Source organism: Nyctibius grandis, chromosome 8 (genome assembly GCF_013368605.1).
Source record: "Nyctibius grandis isolate bNycGra1 chromosome 8, bNycGra1.pri, whole genome shotgun sequence".
In the NCBI taxonomy this organism is placed as follows: domain Eukaryota; kingdom Metazoa; phylum Chordata; class Aves; order Nyctibiiformes; family Nyctibiidae; genus Nyctibius; species Nyctibius grandis.
Genome location: NC_090665.1, coordinates 47,746,431 through 47,767,604, shown reverse-complemented (window position 1 = coordinate 47,767,604; position 21,174 = coordinate 47,746,431). Strand labels below are relative to the sequence as shown.

At 43.2% G+C, this 21,174-nt stretch overlaps 1 protein-coding gene across 1 annotated transcript in view; it reads right to left on the bottom strand.

The window, feature by feature from the left end:
* CACHD1 (cache domain containing 1) overlaps window positions 1–21,174 on the bottom strand; it is a 114,039-nt gene that overhangs the window by 71,488 nt on the left and 21,377 nt on the right. Inside the window, exon 2 of the mRNA XM_068406188.1 lies at window positions 6,398–6,460. Coding sequence (XP_068262289.1) covers window positions 6,398–6,460 — 63 coding nt within the window. The remainder of the gene's footprint in view (window positions 1–6,397; window positions 6,461–21,174) is intronic.

Here is a 21,174-nt window from a genome sequence, read left to right as displayed (position 1 = left end):
CGGCAGCCAAAAGCATCCTTCCTCCCACCAGGGAGGAGGACAGTGGGGGAGACGCCTTCTAGTGTGCTGACAGAGAGAGCAAATATGTTCATCTGTCTCACAAGTACCGGTGCTGTAAAGCCAGGCAAGCTTCTGATGGCCCGTGTCCTTCACCAGCACAAGCGTTTCTGCAGCAAGCCTATCCTCCAGGGTGAGGCACAGCTTAATTTTAGAAAGACATCCCATCTTGGTAAAAAATAAGTAAAAAGAAATCAAGGGATGAGGAGTCCTTTCATTCACACAAACGCAAAGGAGCTCCTTAAACTCACGTATCATTAATTATTTTCATAACAAATAGAGACACAGGGAACATCTTGGGCGTAGCTGGTGTCTGATGTGATGCTGGCCTTAGCAATGATCCCGTAGAGAACAAAACATGGTAGAAATAGCTGTGTCCTGTCCTACAGCTTATTAAAACCCCCACAACTAATAGAACACAAATCAACTGGCAAAGAGAAATAAGGAAGAACAAGGAATGGCTACAGCTCTGAATGTAACCCCGTCACCTGGCAGTTGGTAACAGAGGAAGTAAAAAAACCAAAAACCAAACCAAGACAGTAAAATCAAGGATTGTCAAGCACTGGCACAGGCTGCCCAGGGAAGTGGTGGAGTCACCATCCCTAGGGGGATTTAAAAGCCATGTAGATGTGGTGCTGAGGGACATGGGTTAGTGGTGGGCTTGGCAGTGCTGGGTTAACAGTTGGACTTGATGATCTTAAAGGTCTTTTCCAACCAAAATGATTCTATGATTCTATGAAAATCAATGTATGAAATAATTTTTGTCCATCAGGAGTATCTTCCAGTTTATAGTCAGACATGAAAAAAAAAATATCCCCAAATTCAGACAAAAAGTTCTCTAGCAGATTGACAACAAATGTGTCTAGATGTTCTTTGAGGTAAAGTTAAAAAAAAAGAAATAAATGGAAGTTTCACTTTAGATTAGGTAATATATCATTTGATTTCTGATTTTTTTTTAACCATTTGATTTAGAACCATAGAACCATTTAGCTTGGAAAAGACCCTTAAGATTATCGAGTCTTAGCTTTTGTAACTCTGAAATATAAGCATTTCTGAATTAAAAATACATTGTATTGTAAGAAGAATGCTTTGTATTACTCCAAAAGACATTTTTGTGGCAGACACAATTTACTCAATCCCAAATCATTAAAGATTTCAGCTTTCAGGGATTTTTTTTTTTATTAATTTACCATTTCTCCAAAAAATACTTTTTGTAACCTGGTTCTAGTAGAAATAAAATTGCACTCCTGTAAAAAACAGTGTTTTGCCTCACAAATCTGTTCCTGAACCTCCCAACTAGCTAACTATGACTTCTTGGCAGCTCCTAGCAGATTTATACAAAACTGATTCTCTAGGTTATTATTTATGGATTATAATTATGCTTCAAATGTGCTACAATGAAAAGGAATGACAGCCTTTGAGCTCTAAACAGAGGAGTTACATGGAGAGAAGGATATATTATGCAAGGAAATATCTAATGACAAAAGGCATATCTCACTGCTTGTGCATTCACTTATTCTAAATTAAAATCCTCCCTCTGTCCCTGTCCCTCCCAGCCTTCCAACAGGAGTGAATATTCCCCGGAATATTCCAGCCAGGTGATTTTCAGCTGATACACACATATTTACAACTGACCATCTCAACTAATTGACTTACTTTATTTGCTACTGCTTCCTTCCCCAGGATGCATGGACAGAAATAGAAGACACGATTATGAATTTCTCTCTGCAGGGATGTCGTTGCTGCTGTGCTCCAACTTCTCTGCCAGAGCTCAATTCATCAAGACTTTTCGGCGTGAAGCTGGTAAATACGCCGCTGCTCTAGACTGCGTCACCGTCCCCTCTCCTCCTTGGAGCCCACTTCCATACTCTCCGTACCACAGAAACCAGATGTCTGGCAGGACGCTGAACACATGCTGACTTCCTTGAAAACGGCTAATCTAGATTTTTCCCCCTAATAAAACTAACCATTTTCCACTTTATTTATACCACTAGTTCACACCGCTACAGTTTCATATTGCACGCGAGTTCTCTGATGCAGAAATAACTTAGAGGAAAGGAATCCAAGTTATTTTGGGCAATTGCCATCTGATTTTTAATAACTTATTCAAAGCAAAAAAGGTTTTATCTGTTACGTACAATAGCAATTCTATAACTGTAGACTTTAAAAGTGTCAGCAGTTCAACGGCAAAAGGTAAACCACTCCTTGTGTGGCATGAAGCAGGCCAAGCGCGTTAGTTAGGCCCGAAGGCCAACAGCTGTAGTTTTTCACTCTCTCAACAAACTGAAAGTCATTATTTACACAGTTTGGTATAAAAAACAACTCAGTGGTCTGCCAGAAAAAAATCCCAGCTGACATAAAACCGTAATTAATTGCCTTCGGGTATCAGTTGCTAAGAAAATGTTAATGAATGACAAAACCAGGAATGAGCGACAGGGGATTTAATTTGCTTACGTTTGTTTGCATTTGCTCAGGACGATCCCGTTCGATGTACTACTCTTACTCATAAAACTCTGGTTATATTGCTTGTGCTTCATTAGGGCTAAAAGACCTGGTTATTAATGAAACAGAAGTGCTCAATTATTCTTCTATCCACTTCGCTGTTGAGCTTTTAACCACAGTAATTATGCTTCACCAGGGCCTCGTTTTTCTCCTCTGACAGCTCCGAATTCATCACACTACCTACAGTGTTTAGACAGTTATTTAGACCTACTTAGGGTGAATACGTACATCTGCGGCTGGGAAACAAGCAGTGCCTTTTCCTAAGTGGAGAACTGATAGTCGAGACTTCAAAGAAGTTTTAATCCAGTTTCTTGGTTTCCCAAAAACACTTTTGGCTTTCAAAAGCCATCTGATACGTATAATCTAGCCCACATGGCCCTTTCGTGGCGGGCAGACCACCCAGAAACGCTCGAGAAAAACATTACCCTAGAGCGACGTCAAAGCCAGCGAACCCTTCTTTTAAGAGTCGGGATAGTTTCAGATTTAAACTTTTAAACTTGGGTGACAGTTACCCTTTCATGGTGCCTTTGCACACAAGCACCCACCTGTGCATGCTGACAGGGAAGCCGAAGCCTCCCGAGGGTGGACGGCGGGTCCAGCATCAGGCCGAGCGCGGGACGCATCTCCTGGCCACACCGTTCGTGCACATCCGACCTCGGGCACCATAAACCAACCACCTGGCATCACCGATTGCACGATGCCTTTCCAAGCAGCAAATTTCCCCTATAGGATCGTAATTTGGGCATCTGATTTTATTTTTATTTATTTACAATATTTCACTGGTACACAGAATCAATGAGGTTAGAAGAGCCCTCTGGGATCATCGAGTCCAACCATTGCCCTGACACCACCATGGCAACTAGACCAGGGCACTAAGTGCCATATCCAGGCTTTTCTTAAACACCTCCAGAGATGGTGACTCCACCACCTCCCTGGGCAGCCCCTTCCAATGGCTAATGACCCTTGCTGAGAAGAAATGCTTCCTAATGGCCAACCTGAACCTCCCCTGGCCAAGCTTGAGGCTGTGTCCTCTTGTCCTATCGCTGGTTGCCTGGGAGAAGAGGCCGACTCCCACTCCACTACAACCTCCCTTCAGGTAGTTGTAGACTGCAATAAGGTCACCTCTGAGCCTCCTCTTCTCCAGGCTAAACACCCCCAGCTCCCTCAGCCGTTCCTCGTAGGTCAGACCCTCCAGACCCTTCCCCAGCTTGGTCGCCCTCCTCTGGACTCGCTCCAGCACCTCAACGTCTTTCTTGAAGTGCGGGGCCCAGAACTGGACACAGGATTCAAGGTATACATCAACAACAACAACAACAAAAAAGGTATGCCCAAATCAGTAATAGGAACACACATCAGAACTGTATACATTAATAACAGTAATTAATACAAAATGAACTACTCAAACACACAGCCATAGGTACCTGGACCTTCAGGGGAAAAAAGGTACCACTTATATGAAGAGAACAGGATGTCATTATACTCAGTTCCATATAACCTCTTCTTAATTATGTGTTCTCCAATTAGAGGTTGTCAAAAAAGAAAATTAATTTGGGGGTTTTTCTTGGAAGAGAAGAGATTTAAATAAATAATTGACGGGTTCCAATACAACATTAACGGCACATCTGCTGCCCCCATGTCATGACATTTATACTGCTGACTGCTTAATAAAAAAAGAAAATAAAACAGAAAAGGCAAAACAAAAAGCAGAAGCCAAACAAACCCAGAGGAGAATAAGGATAATTATTAAGGGCATGGAAAGTCTTCTGCAGAGTTCACTTGAGAAGTGGGAAAGGTGGCATAACGAAGGCAGTGGGAGCAAAACCAGAAGAGGGAACGTCCTCCTGGCTTATTTACCCCTCCTCATATTTTTTTACCCTTGTATTATAGGTGATGATCTCAACTGTGATGACTGAACATCAGAAGTGTGTTTCTACAGCCAGAGTACGTAGGACAAACTCCCATAAAATGATCAAGCGTCAGGAAAAACTTGCATCAAATGTCTTCTAACTAACCAGAGGTAGGAAAAACCTCCGGTAAAGCATAACATCTATTACTATGGTTGAGGCACTATTATCTGCAGGGTCAAGCAATCGTTACTACCAGAATTAGGGTAATTTCCTAGGATTAATGTGTTGCTCTGGTCTCTTCTGGTGTTCCCACACACATCTGTATCTCACCAAACAAATGCCCAACGCAGACACAAGCAGTACCACAGGTGAACTTTGCTGGTTTTTTTCCTGAACACAAACCTTGTCATTTTTATGTAACACGCGCAAAAGATTCACCTCAAAATTGGTATGATGTCCATCTAAGAGTCTCATTTAAATCCTAGATCATTAATCACATGCTTTTACATTTATCAAATTTTTTACACACTTCAATTTAATGCCAGTATGGGACAAGGCTTCTACACCAAAGACTTGGTTTTGGTTTAACAGAAACCCAGCATCAGTGAATTTTTCCTGAACTACTCTGCTTTCTGCAAATAAATTTGGTTCCTACATTGACCTTAATCCCATCAAAAGCCACCATATTTCTTCTGCAATAGAAGAGGAGCTGAGCCCTGCTCTCCAACGCAAGCTCTCCAGAAGTTTAAATACAGTGTGCAGGGATTCACAATCCCATTGGATCCAGCTCTGCTTTGACTTTTGTCCTTGAGGAAAAAAAAGTCTGTGAATTTTACTGTTCATAGTGAACACAAGTGTTAATCTGTTTATATTACATGACCAGTTTTAACGCACACGAGCAGGAGATGTACTGAGATGCTCGTGGAAACCAGCAACAGCAGCTCACGCACAAACCAGGCTACCTGCAAGGCTGAAGAGCAATTCCCTCTTCACCAGGGAGAGCCCCACTCTGAGGCACTTTTGCTTTTAAAGAACATTAAAACTGGTTTGATAGGGGTCTAGGAAGGTCAGGTTACTCGCTGAAGGTTGTGCAAGCAAGTCCATGCTTAAACTGGAAGGAAAAGACAGTTCTCTGTTCGGATGCTCAGGCAGAGCAGCCTCTTCTACCAAAACTCATCATATTTAGCACGAAGGTGCAGTTGTGAGCATACAGAATCAGTACCTTAATTTCTTAAAGAAGAAAATGAGATCTATGTGATCTGTTTTACAATTGACATAAAATTAATTTTCCAAATGTGTGCCTGTATTAAAATGCAAACAGCCCATGTGTTGAGAGAGATTATTTCAATGTTACATTGAGGAGTTAAATGTTCAAATGTGTTCCTGTAAGAAAAAACCCACACGAAATTACAAAAAAACCTCAACCACAACTGTTAGGCATAAGGCTATAGCTGTCCCATAACTACACAAAGCAATTGATACCACTTCCACATTCATAAACAATATTAGTGTTGTTGCTTTGAATTAAAACAATTTTAAAAGAGACACTTCCAACATGAAAACCAGTCAATTAATGTGAGATACTACATGAGGGCCCCAGCAGTGCCTCTGCTCTTTTGTTTCTAGAGGAAGAACCCACACAACAGATGGGAAGCCCTTTCATGGCAATGCAAAACCCTCAAACACATGATCACAGAATCACAGAATCAACCAGGTTGGAAGAGCCCTCTGGGATCATCGAGTCCAACCATTGCCCTGACACCACCATGGCAACTAGACCAGGGCACTAAGTGCCACGTCCAGTCTTTTCTTAAACACCTCCAGCCCATATAACAGTAAATGGAATAGAATATAAATGGAGATGGGTTATCTGATGTGCTGGACACTAGGAAGGTGGCCACAATAAATCCAAACTGTAATTTCGAAGCTGCCTCTGCCTTTGTAATGCTGCCAGGGGCAAGCAGGAGGTGGGAAGGGGCTTTCGGACTCACCTGTTGAACTTCACTTTCTCCATTTGATATTTTCTCCGTGTACACAAAGGAGTTGAATATCCTCTGCAAGAAAAATCAGAAAGGATGTGTAAGAGACCTTTTGTCATAAATATCCCATTAAAGCAGCTCCAAAAGGCACATGGGTGAGAAAATGGGTATCAGAAAAGGACCGTTTCACCCAGGGAGTCTATTGCCAGGCTTACCCAAGGGGAATCACGTCTCCATATCCCTGTTTCTGGGTCTGCGTGAAGAGGCTGGTTCTGAAGGCAAACACCTAACAGTTTTTTTTCAAAACACCGGTTAATTTACCAAACTGACATAAGGTGCAAAAAAAAAAAAAAAAAAATCGCATTTGAAAGCTACTCTCGCACAAACTATGAGTGTTCTCTAGTGCTAAACATTCAACCCAACATAACTATTTTTAAAGGTACTTCTTTCCAACTAACACACAAAAGGCTGTGAGCTGAATTTAGACATATTTGGGATCTGGAAAGGAGAAAAATGAGACCCACTCCTGAACACAACCAGATCGAGCTCACCAGTGGCAAAAAAATGACGTATCAGCAGATAGAAGTGAGAGCTGTGTCCTCCCTGGGCAAGCTCCCCATCTGCTCCCAGAGGGACAGGAGTGCCTCCGCAGGTGACAGCCACACTGCCATCCCTGTTGACTTACAGTGGTTACGTGGAGGAAGCAACTCAACACCTTATTAACATTCTGCTTCCAGACTGAAAAATAAGGTTGGAAGGATTTTGGGTTACACCAACGGCGTTCCTGAAAAGTTTGCCTGACCCACCTCAGTTTCTCTTTCAAGATTTCTCATTTCCAAGGGCAGCTTTCCCCTTAGGGACAGTGGGGCCATCCCCACTGGAAAACCTGCAAGTGTCCCTAAAATACTCCTTCACTATCTGTTTTAATAGCAATATGCAGTGGCTGCATAACGCAATGGAGGTTGGAGAGAACAATACCACGCCAACCAAGAATAGTGGTGGTCATTCATTATCAATAAACGTGATAGTAATTCGTTGAGGTTATTTAGGTTGTTATACATTGGAAAACAGAAAAAAAATGCCCATTACTTCATGAAGGATCTTCTAACTGTCTCCTGTCCTCCTGCTCAGGCACAATGCCAACCCCCACAAGCTTGGGGGTAACCAAAGGGCAGGGAGGGTTTGCAGGTTCCATACGAAAATAAGCGGCCAGTTCCTCAATGTCTATCAAACAACCTCTACGAAAGCAAGATATCCAATACAGAAGCTGAAATAATTTTCCAAGCAAATCCTTAATAAAATGTTGAGGAAGCAGAAAAAATACAAAAATAAAGTCAATGGGATTTTTCTCTACCAGCCTCAGGGGGAGTTGGGATGTCACTGACAGGCTGGATTCTGCAGTCTATCAGCATTAAGCCAAGCACATGACAAAACATCTGTACGCACGGCCACATCTGGCGAAGGACAGTGATGCATTAAGACCCTGTTGAGTCCCTCCCTTGACATGATAGTTGGGAAATCGCTAAGACTCGTGTTTACAGCAACACATCAAGCAGAATCAGCTCTCCAAATCATTGGCGCTAACTGCAATTACTAAAGTACTCTAAATTTCATGCAAATACAGTGCAATCATTGGTCCATGACTCCAAGTTTTCTTGATGCAGGTTCAGCCAATTTCTCCTAGTAAAGAAACACGCAGCCAGAACTGGCAAACACAGCCTGAAAACCCCTCCGGTGCGCTCTGCTCCACTTAGGATCATCACTTCCCCTTATCCCTCTCTCCCTCCTGAGGACTTCAGGAATTTCAGAAATTCGAACTCTTAATTCGAAAGAAGCGTTTGGAAGGGCAGCAATAAATCTCCTCGGTTTACAAGTCTCAGATAGCCAAGAAGGGGGGATGGGGGGGTGGAAGGCTTCTACTCTTAAAAGCTGCTCGTACATTGAGACTTCCTCTTCTTCCAGGCCTTTGTTTAAAGTTCTGCTTGGGTACTTTAACTACAAACATGTTGGCCTTTACCCCCCCAGCCCTGCCATGAGATGAAAAGATAATTTAAACATCAGAAGAAAATACATTAAAGCATGTCATTTTGATGCTAAATGTTTTAAATGAATCGAATTTTTCTCTCCACGCAGCGTTTAGTCTGCAGACATCAAAAGGAGCAAGAAGGAAATAGACTGTCAGCTACTGAGAACGGAGCTTTCTGTCCTTAACACAAAGCTGAGCCCTTCCTCCACCCCTCTAACACGTAGCTGTGTTTATGATCTTTCAAAATAATGCCAGAGAACATTATATATGGTTACAGAAGAGTCACGGTGCCAGCAGGAATTTATTTGGCCATTGGGCTAGCTTTTTAACCTATTTTTGCTTGATTTATAATTTAACCAAGTTCTTTAAAACGTTATGGTATCTTCTACTTTGTAAATTAAAAGCTCTGTGCGTGTCATAGAGGGGGTAGCAGCAGCCTGTTAGTCAAACTGCCATCACAATGAGCCTAAACCTACAGTAAAAACTAAATAAGGATTGAGAAACCATCCAGGGAAACACAAGCTGTCGCACAGCGAGCTCCCTGAGGGTCCGTGTTAACTGCTCGGCCCCTACCTGGGTACAGTCCCGTTACTCGAGATATCTGCTCCCTATTCAAGAACCCCTACACAGAACTTCACCCGAAGCCAAATACATCTCCCTCTTGTAATTAAGCTAATTTCACTAAAGTGATCTAACTTGAAGTAGAAAAACAGAGTTAAGCAGCAACCTCCAAACGAAGATAAGGGAACTTCACAGACCCAAGAGTAAGTCAGCTCCACAAACTTACAAAAATAGTCTATTCTGTCTACAACTACCTGAAGAGAGGTTGTAGTGAAGTGGGAGTCGGCCTCTTCTCCCAGGCAACTAGTGATAGGACAAGAGGACACAGCCTCAAGCTTCGCCAGGGGAGGTTCAGGTTGGACATCAGGAAGCATTTCTTCTCAGCAAGGGTCATTAGCCATTGGAAGGGGCTGCCCAGGGAGGTGGTGGAGTCACCATCTCTGGAGGGGTTTAAGAAAAGCCTGGACATGGCACTTAGTGCCCTGGTCTAGTTGCCATGGTGGTGTCAGGGCAATGGTTGGACTCGATGTTCCCAGAGGGCTCTTCCAACCTCATTGATTCTGTCATTCTGTAATATTTAGGAGAACTTGCCCATCGTAGTTTACACAGCACATTAGCATCTGTACTTTATTCTTCCCATCCCTCGTTGTTTAATTGAATCTGCTTAGCAGATGGCAGCAGGCTAAGTTCACTCCAACAGGAACAATTACACACGTGTTTAATGAGATGCTCGCCCAGGATTATTTGCCATAACCCATCACCACTTGCTCTGACAACGCACGAAGGCTGCAACTGCTGCGCTGGTTCGGCCTCCAGCCTTTCTCCTCTGCCAGACATAGAGCTACCTGCATCCCTGCCACCGCTCCCAACCGCCCCAAGCCCTGAAACGGGATTTTATTTTATTTTTCTCCATTTACCCCCCTGCTTTTGCTATCATCAGCAATTTAAAGTTTATTATAATCTTTATAAATACTCAGATTCTTGCTGAACATCAGCCAACTATGAGAAAAAGATCCATTTTCTGAGGAATTCTCAAATTCCTGTAAACCTGACATCTTTGAAAAAGACAACAGCTTTGTTCTTGTGGCACACGGCAGAGGGCAAAACTACACACTCGATGCTGTCCACTACTCATTGTAGGTACTGTGCTGAGAAGAGTTGCTTCGCATCGTGCCGTAACACATAGAATCACAGAATCAATGAGGTTGGAAGAGCCCTCTGGGATCATCGAGTCCAACCATTGCCCTGACACCACCATGGCAACTCGACCAGGGCACTAAGTGCCATGTCCAGTCTTTTCTTAAACCCCTCCAGAGATGGTGACTCCACCACCTCCCTGGGCAGACCCTTCCAATGGCTAATGACCCTTGCTGAGAAGAAATGCTTCCTAATGGCCAACCTGAACCTCCCCTGGCCAAGCTTGAGGCTGTGTCCTCTTGTCCTAGCGCTAGTTGCCTGGGAGAAGAGGCCAACTCCCACTCCACTACAACCTCCCTTCAGGTAGTTGTAGACTGCACTAAGGTCACCTCTGAGCCTCCTCTTCTCCAGGCTAAACAACCCCAGCTCCCTCAGCCGTTCCTCGGAGGTCAGACCCTCCAGACCCTTCCCCAGCTTGGTCGCCCTCCTCTGGACTCGCTCCAACACCTCAACATCTTTCTTGATGCTCAGAGGGAATTAACACCTGGCTGCCTGGCTGTATCTGCCACTTGCTGCTGCTTTACACTCACATTTCAGCCCTGTGGGGCAGGCAGGGACTAAGCACAAAGCCCTGCACCATCCCCGGGGCCCCCGTGCCTCCGGCAACACCTGCATCCTACAGCACGAGGCTCGGTGCATCACTCACCCTCTTAATCCTCCCCTTCCCTTATGGAACACGGCGCTTGCATTTAGCTACACAAACAGAACGCTAGAAAGAGGGAACCACGGCATCTGCAGGGACCACTACAGGATTTCTGGGGAGCCGTGACAGCTCCCAGGCTTCAGCAGAGCCAAGCGATGCGTCCCTGCGAGCCTGCAGACAGTGACCACAGCCTGCATGGAGTCCTGAGAGACCTGGGGTTTGTTTTACAGATACACATTTTCAACACATTAGAGACATTTGCTTTTCTACCTTTAATTACCTGTCTGGGTCAAAGCACTTGCAACTTCCTAGAAAATATTCTTCTGTGGTATCTAGATATATCCTTTAATGACTTTAACTGCAACCAAGTGCTTCTCGGTGCCACCAGCCTGCCTCACTTTTACCTTTGAATAAGAAGACAAATATTTGATAAGCGAGATAAACCGGGAAGCAATGAGAGGATCCAAGGGCAGGGGTCCCCAGGGCTGGGACAGGGAAGATGTGGGCCACCCCCGCCTAACGCCTGCCCCAGGCGGGGTGTGACAGTGACGAATGGGCCAGCACCCAAACCCGCACCACCGGGTAGGGCTGGGTGAGGTTCCCCACCGAGGCAGAGATAAGGCATAGCTCGGGTTTAGCTTTGTGGTGTGCCAAAACAAGGCTTAGGAGAGTTGTATTCATAGTTTGAAGCTGAAGGCAACTCAGTTTTAAACCTGGGAGATGCTAAACCAAGCTTAGTGTAAAAAGTAAAATATTAACCTACTTGTTCACTCAGTTACATGAGATTAAAATAAACTCAGGAGCAATGCACTGCAGTGAGAAAATACTTCACAAGCCCCTGGTTTGACTGTCAGCACTGCGTCAAAACAAACAAAAAAAGCCACAACCCCCAAACCTCCAAGGTCCCCAACCAAACACAACCACCAACTGCTCCGCAGAGCAGTCAACCATTTGCACATCACTTTATTTGCCAGACGAGATACGGATCTGTCTCCCTGCTGACAAAAATAACATTTTTAGAGACAAAGAGAACGAGGAAAAACAAACACAGGATTAGTAAAATATCCACTGAGCTGTAAATATATTGAAGCTGGTTTAGCATCTCTACTGCAAGACTTTAAAAAAGAAAAATCCCACAACTTTCAGCAGATGTAGGATGTAGACTGCTGTTACCTGTCATGTTTGGGTAATGACAGCATGAAAAAACTCAACAATATTAAAAAAGTACCCAAAGCAGCAGTAGCAAAAAGTACGTGTGTCAAATATACACAGTATTAGCTTAGCAGAGCAGAGTTTTTAAACTTCAAGTAGTGACTAACCAGGGTCTGTTCCTTATTTTAAAGGTTAATGTTTTAAAAAGTGGTGAGCAAACAAATATATAACAAATCCTTTTTCTGATGAAACTCACTGAGTGAGATTGTTCTGCGGGAAACATGTGGCTTCTCTCTGGGGTTTATTTTTGCAGCCTCTGAAGCCATATCGTGTTATGTTTTGTTACCATTTTCTAAAACCAAGAAACATTAAATAGTGGGTTCCCATGAGATCAAGGACACGCTTCGTGTTTTTCTCTAAGAATTTACAACATACATATAAGAAGCTAAAGAAAACTGGAGGAAAACACAGGTTACAGACCCCGCTCAGCGCCGGGACAGACGGGGCAGCTACACGACTACAAGGAACATCCCAACATCACACTGCGAATGCCTTTCTGTTTCTCTGGGTTTCAGAAAAGAGCAAGTTTTCAGGAAGGATTTAACTAATTAATGTTTTTTTCATTATGTTGTCAAGCAGCAACACACATCTTTATCGGACAGGCAGACAAAGAGGGATGCGATGCCAAGCTCACAAGCTGAGCTCAGGCTGGTGTCTTGGCGGGGGTCAGAGTGCAGGCAGCCTCTCCTCGGACAGCGTCGTTAATTAAAAAATGAAGAAATGCAAAGACTTGTGCAGCTTGTGATTCTGCTGTCCTGGCCCAGTTCATTTCCTACCATCGACACTTTGCGTGGAGAAGCTCTATATGTCACTAATGGGCAAAGCTGGTCTGTGCTCAATAATTTACGTTGCTGGAGTGTTGTTAAACCACATCATCATTTGAAAGACTCCTTTGGCAGCTTCTGTTAAGAGATTTTGCTTAGTTTACATATAAAATTTACACAAGATTACAGAATCACAGAATCACAGAATCAACCAGGTTGGAAGAGCCCTCTGGGATCATCGAGTCCAACCATTGCCCTGACACCACCATGGCAACTAGACCAGGGCACTAAGTGCCATGTCCAGGCTTTTCTTAAACCCCTCCAGAGATGGGGACTCCACCACCTCCCTGGGCAGCCCCTTCCAATGGCTAATGACCCTTGCTGAGAAGAAATGCTTCCTGATGTCCAACCTGAACCTCCCCTGGCGAAGCTTGAGGCTGTGATTACTTGGAATGAGAAGGAATTTGTGGAAAAAAAATCAATTGTGAGAAAAAGCTGAGACTATCACACATAGCTTTTCCATAAGCAAAGCGAACACAGAACCTCCTGGCATGCAAGATGCAAGCGTGCGTGCGCTTGCAGACGTGTATTTCCACGTGCTCATACGCTCACCTTCACAGGTGTGTACATTCCCCAGTATTTGAGAAGGTTTTAAGCAGGAAAACATCATCTGGAAGTGTTTAAGAAAAGCCTGGACATGGCACTTAGTGCCATGGTCTAGTTGACATGGTGGTGTCAGGGCAACGGTTGGACTCGATGATCCCAGAGGGCTCTTCCAACCTGATTGATTCTGTGATTCCGTGATCTCTCTGTCCAATTTTTATCTTAATGAAGATTGCTCACTAATTCACTATTTAAAAATCAAGCTACCGTTATCTTCTGCCACATGCCGAGTTGGCCCATCGCATCTCTGCTCCCTGGTCTGCAGCCAGCACTGGAACAAAACGTTTTGTGCAACACAGACAACAAACAGAAGAACTGGTATTCAGGTTTGGTCTTAATTTTGATGGTAGAAAGCATCACGGTTAGCATTTATAATTAATCTATTCTCAGTAGCCTATGGGAGGCCAAAGCCTTTGGGATCGTTTCAAGAGTCATTCAGAAGGGGAGGTGGTAAATAGGTACGACACTGCTTGAAGAGAGCCAAAGTAGAGCACAATTCTTACAAAGGTGTTGCCTTGGAAAACTTCAGGCATTTGCAAGGAGAGAAAACTATGGAAAACCGAGTAACTGCCAAAAATGCAATCAAGAACCGGCAGATTTTTTGTCTTCTTTTCCAAGGGACCAGAGAAGAGGGAGGAAAAAAGAGTGAGAGGGGAAAATACCCTCAGAAAATTAGTTCCACATGTTAAAAAGATTATTCATTTAGCCAATGTAACTCGACTAAGGTTATACTCATGACAATGTATATGGGAGTATTTCAGAAAAAGGAAAGTCATGCTACCAACCTTAAAATACAAAGCAGATGCTCTTCTCAATAGGATTGGATTTTTTCTCCCTACACTTATTCCTCATTCCAGCCTCTAGGATGTGAAACTTAAAATATTTACATGTTTTTTTTCAGGCTGAGAACTTTTTGATTACTGGACATTTTGCAACTCGCTGCATTTTGTTGGTCCTCTTCCCTTGAAAGAGAACATCAATTTGACATTTATCAGGAACAAAATCGACCTGAAACTTCATTCTACTGAGAGAACTCTGGCTTTCATTTTTCTGGTTTATTTTCAAGCTCGTGTCAAAATGACTAACTAAAACTGGGGAAACGTATAAGCAGCAAACCAATACATGTAAACAGATGCAATCCTATAGCCAAAAGAGCTTGAGATCATTTTAGTATAATTACTGTGCTTGTCCAGTTTGGTCCTGAATTCAATATACAGCAAGTATGCAGAAGAAATATGGTTCCATTTATGTAACATTCCAGCTAGGACTGTGTGATTTTACAGCAAGGTCAAAAAAAAACAAAGCAAAGGGACATACAGACACACACTGAGAGCACGTGATTTTGTTTCCTGATCTGTTTAACACAACCAAGGCACAAGCAGTTGGGTTTTGTTTGGAAAAACACTGCAGCACAGAACACTCAGGCTGGAGTGAGGTATTAAAGAGATCTACTTGAACCAGGAAAAAAAATCCGAGAAGGACAAGCTTAAACATACGAATTTATAGTTCATAAATCACGCCGCTAAACTTCTGTGCATAAAATGAATGGGCTGATGCTAATGTGATTACAGAACTGTTTTCTTTAAATGTCCAAAATTATCATTTTTCAGGATCTCTCAGCAAGAACCATCAACACACACAGGATAAATGCCATGATAAGAGCCTTCCCCTGCAACCGCCGCTGCAGTGCTTCTTAACTAATATTGGCTGCACTCAGAAAGACACAAAAGTTCAAAACTTTGACACACGCCGCAGTCAGTTCTCGGCTGTTTCCACGCAAGGCACCCACAATTTGTTTCAAGAGAAAAATAATAGATGAGTGACAACCTGAAAGATCATAGGATCACAGAATGGTTTGGGTTGAAGGGACCCTAAAGATCATCTAGTTCCAACCCCTCTGCCATGGGCAGGGACACCTTCCACTAGACCAGGTTGCTCCAAGCCCCATCCAACCTGGCCTTGAACACTGCCAGGGAGGGGGCAGCCACAGCTGCTCTGGGCAACCTGGGCCAGGGTCTCACCACCCTCACAGCAAAGAATTGCTTCCTAAGATCTCATCTCAATCTCCCCTCTTTCAGTTTAAAACCATTCCCCCTCATCCTGTCACTCCATGCCCTTGTAAAAAGCCCCTCTCCTGCTTTCCTGTAGCCCCTTCAGGCACTGGAAGGTGCTAGAAGATCTCCCCAGAGCCTTCTCTTCTCCAGGCTGAACAGCCCCAGCTCTCTCAGCTTGTCCCCATAGCAGAGGGGCTCCAGCCCTCTGAGCGTCTTCGTGGCCTCCTCTGGACTCCCTCCAACAGCTCCGTGTCCTTCTGATGTTGGGGGCCCCAGAGCTGGACACAGCACTGCAGGGGGGGTCTCACGAGAGCGGAGGAGAGGGGCAGAATCCCCTCCCTCGCCCTGCTGGCCACGCTGCCCAGGGGCTTGAGGAATCTCATTATCAGAGGTATCCAAACCCAACAGGACACGTGCCCCGGCTGAGCAGGGCACGAGGACCTCAGGAGATCCCGTCCCACCTCAGCTGCTCTCCGATTCTCTGAGGACACGGTGCCAGTCCCAGAGCTGTGACCTCCCCACTAAAACTGTGGGTCAACCATCAGATGCTTACAAAAGCAGAGAAGAGTTAGTTTAATTTGCACTCCTTCTGACTTCAAAATTTGAAATCTCCTGGTACTCTCTGTGAGCTTTAAGAAACACCATTTCACTATACTTAGCTGCTATACACTTAGCTGCTAATGAAAGGAGAATTACCCATCAACCAGCACTGGAAATAGGATATTTCTCCTCTTGCTTCCAAAACAGGGATGGAATGATCTCAGGGAGCAAGCACGCTAATGGACTGAATTATCTGACAACTTCTCTCTGTTATGTTTTATAAGCCAGACCACCTGACACTATCAACAGGGTCAAACAGATCTACAACAGAAGTAAACACTTTATCCTGGACCCCAGAAACCAACGTACAGATGCAAAGCAGCAAATAACCTCTAGGTCAGTGAAGCAAAGAAGATGACCTCTAGAAGAAACTGCTGAAGTACTTTTCCAGGTGAATCACTAGGGCTCAGCCAAGGTCGGTGATAACCCCCAGGCTCTGCAGGACGGCGGCCAGCGGAGCAGAGCTGGCCCATGGCATCCAGCAACCCACCTTCAGGAGGTCAGTTAGTCCCTAGGACACTTTTTCCCACGTTCTTTCACGGAGCTGTGGTCCGGCGTGAGACACCCCTCTGCGAAACAAAACCTTGCAGGAACGTTCAACGGGAGCTGGCTGATTAACTGCTCTTCCTTGTATTTAACTTGTTATCTCAGGACACAGAAGGAGGGAGAGCAACCCGCAGAAAACAAATGCAATCTTCTGGAAAGAGCAGAGCCATTAGATGTTATTGGTTCGTAAAAAAAATTAAAGATTGAGACCAAGGAGAGGCTGGTGAATTGAATTCCTGCGGCACTTCAAAGCAATTTGTGCATGAATGCAAGCATTTATTCTTCTAATTAAAAAAGAAAAAAAGCAAGCAAAATAGCAAGACATCATTTACATGAAAGAGGGGGGAGCAAAAAAAAAAAAAAAAGGCAACCAAAACTCAAACAAAACCTCCAGTGTTAATCAAGAGCAGAGCAGATTCCAGCCCAGAAAAGGGACAGAAAGCTCCAGATTTAATGAGCAAAGGCGCTGAAGAAGAGCAAAACTCGCCTCAGTGTTTTCTGTAGCCCTCCTGCCAAGTCATCCCAGGAGAATTTCTACATCCAGCCTTCGGGAGCAAAAAATGATCAGATATTTTGCAAAGAAGAGTCCTTCATCTCACAGCCTCATTGTTTTACAAAGGGAGGAGGCTGCAAGCCAAGGGTGGGGCTCCGGGGTCCTTAACTGAAGATCCCAGAAGATGGGACGGTTCCACCACGGCAGCTGCTGAGATGAAGAGGTAGTTCAAGTTCACTATGACAAACACGAGGTAGTTCAAGTTCACTTAACATTAACAGCGTTCAGACAGGGGCTATTCAGGTAAACGCAATTATTTCAGTTAAACAGAGTCCATGGTTTGACATTTAAGTACAACTTTTTGTAGATACTGTTTTGGTTTCCAAGACTCCCTGACAAATGTCGTTATTCAGGGAGTCATTATTTAACAGGGCTTCAAAACATAAAACAAAAATAAAATAAAAATAAAAATAAAATAAAATAAAAACATAAAACAAAAAAAAATTAGGAAGAATTTCTTTTCAGAAAGGGTCATTAGCCATTGGAAGGGGCTGCCCAGGGAGGTGGTGGAGTCCCCATCTCTGGAGGGGTTTAAGAAAAGCCTGGACATGGCACTTAGTGCCCTGGTCTAGTTGCCATGGTGGTGTCAGGGCAACGGTTGGACTCGATGATCCCAGAGGGCTCTTCCAACCTGGTTGATTCTGTGATTCTGTGAAAACCAACCTCGGCTCTGCTTGTTTCTCTTGCCACAACAGCACCTTTAGCATTATTCATATTTCAACATAAGAAGACAAAGTAGAGTAAAAGGCTTATGAAAAAATCAGAACACAAACCAGAATTTCTAATCTCTAATTATTCAAATATTGGCAAACCAGTATTTAACATCTTAAATAAATATAATAGACACCATGAAAACAAGTCATTCATAATGCAGAACAGCCTACAGTACTTCCTAACTTAAAATAGTGCCTTCAGCCTTCTAAAAATCAGATGTGCTGAAATTTTTATACAGATATTTTTCTTTCAAACACTAAGTAGCAAGGAATTATACTGAATCTCAATTTAAAAATCAGAGTATGCACTCTTCTGATGAGCTGCTGATTAACAATACTGAGACGAACAACATCTGAATGACTTCTGTGTTCAAAAATGGATGCTACAAATTAGCAGCTGAAATTTGTAGGAATTCTCCCCCTCAAAAAACCTCTAAAGGCACCTCAGATTACAATGTAGAATATTTTTAGTTTCCACCTTTTCCTTAGTCAGTGAATTATCTTTTTTGCAGCTATTTCAGCGTATGGGATGCTCTTCCCCATGCGGTCAGATTCCTGCGGTTTCACATTAAAGCCATATATCCTCAGAGTCACTGCAGGAGGAGCTTTCTGCTGAGGCTGTCCCAGATCTCCCACTGTTTACCCTGGAGTCTGCAAGAGAAACGTGTTAACTTCCAGCTCCAGCTATAGCTCCAGCAGACCTGCGCTATGCTGAGCTTCTGTAACCCTTTGCAAAATATACTCATTATACGATAATGAAGGTTGATCATTTGATGAGATATGCACAGATACATGCACAGATAACACTGAGCAAAAATATTATTCAGGTATTGCAGGTAAATCGAGTATTTATTTCTCAGTGCGATTCCTTTTCACTCACTTCAAGAAAGATGTTGAGGTGTTGGAGCGAGTCCAGAGGAAAGCGGCCAAGCTGGGGAAGGGTCTGGAGGGTCTGACCTCTGAGGAACGGCTGAGGGAGCTGGGGGTGTTTAGCCTGGAGAAGAGGAGGCTCAGAGGTGACCTTAGTGCAGTCTACAACTACCTGAAGGGAGGTTGTAGCGCAGTGGGAGTCGGCCTCTTCTCCCAGGCAACTAGCGATAGGACAAGAGGACACAGCCTCAAGCTTCACCAGGGGAGGTTCAGGTTGGACATCAGGAAGCATTTCTTCTCAGCAAGGGTCATTAGTCATTGGAAGGGGCTGCCCAGGGAGGTGGTGAGTCACCATCTCTGGAGGGGTTTAAGAAAAGACTGGCCATGGTACTTAGTGCCATGGTCTAGTTGCCATGGTGGTGTCAGGGCAATGGTTGGACTCGATGATCCCAGAGGGCTCTTCCAACCTGGCTGATTCTGTCATTCTGTGAAAAGCGATATAATTATTTTAAAAGATGTATAAAGACTAATTCTTCTAATTTATACTTGAGTTTGCAAGACATACATGCTGTAGATTGAGTAGCATCACCTGTTCTCCATTTCCTGAATTCCTCCTCTAATCTTCAAGGTATGACAATACTGAATAACTGTGCTCCTTTGGCCCTTTGAAAACACTCTTACTTATTTCTCAAGTTCAATTTCTTTGTGAAAATGTTGAGAAAAGGAGCAAGAATACTGCAGGTTGCAAAGGGTTTTGTGGGGTTTTTTTGGTTGGTTGTTTTTTTAAGAGGTTACCAAAAGAGAAGAAAGCATGTTCTTTTTCTAAGAAAACCTGTAATTCATTCGCTTCTGCAGGTTATTAAAACCCAAACATGACAACAGAGGATTTAATCCGTTTAACGTGGCCCCCCCAGGTATCAGCACAGTAGAGGAGCGCAGACAGGACTGAGACCTGCACTATCCAGCTGTAGAGAAGGAAAATCTAGGATTGACTGACACCACATTTATGTTTTTCATGCTAAAAAACATACATAAAACACACAAGATTATTGCTACAAGCACAATCCTGGGCTCCTGCACACCACATAATCTCCTAATTTACGGTCAACATCGCACAACACCGTGAGGACAGGAGAAACGAAACAGGCACCTGAATCAGGGAGCAGATTTCCACTGTAAAAACGGAATTTAAACTGGAAGGAACCAACCTTTCCGAAAAAAACAGCCCAGGAAATTTATAATGGTAGTATTAATTCTTTTTATGACGTGATGTCATTGCCAGTTGGGTTGTACCTATTAAAAGGATCAAAAAGGACTCATGCGCACACACATTGTTAAAATTAAAACAATGACAGAGGTAATTACTATTTTTCATTCCTTCCGTAAATATTATTACAAGCTGCTTTTTCACAAAACATTTACAAACTACCAAGCGAGCGCCACTGGTCCTGGTAAATGAACACAATTAAATTTGACCTTTTTAATCTCAATTCATATTTAACTTTGCCTAAATAAAATAGTTCGGAACCTCTGGAGAAAAGGCTGCTCATTTACTCAAAATAAATCTCTGCTGCGATTTCCTTCAGAAGATACTACTTATATGAACTCTCTTATCTAAGAAGCACTCATGCTGATCATGCGTACAGTGCCATCTTCATTAAAAATAATCAAGAGTCCCTAGGCAGACATTTGCACTTGAAATTATAAAATCCCAATGTTTCATAGCACTGCAAAGTTTCCTACCATTCATACATATTTAATTTTTGAGGATGCTTCAGTGCACATAAATATTTATCAAAGGAGCTTTCAGATTAGAATGTTTAATATCAACTCCTTCCTCAAATTAGGTTTTATTTCATTTTTAGTAAATAGTCCAAGCTTTCATGTGTTAAATTTTATCAGATTCAGAAATACAAGATGTCAATGAAAAGCCTATGCTTGCTACTTGCTGCTGCATTAGAACAAGCAGTATTTTACTAAAACCTGTAATTCTTTTAAAGCATTATATAATAATTCGACTATTTATGAATACATTTTAACTTTAATAAATTAATAAATTGCTGATACCCACAAATTAACTTTACCTCCCTGTTTCAGCATGCAATCTGTATTTTAATTTCCAAAAGCTTTCCATGGCACAGTTTAAACCTGTGTTTTCACAATAGTTTTCGCTACGCAGAGACACTGGGAACCGACAGACCTACGCTGAAAACAGCTTAACACTTCTGCCTCACCTCCCCGGCTTGACTTTAATTCTTTCTACATCTTTTCACTCTTAAATATAACAAGGATAAAGTTAGAAAATCAAAAGCATCAGGCAATATTTCAAAAGATTCCAAAAAGTGATGTCCATCCTAAAATAGATACGATAAAGCACAGCAAGACGA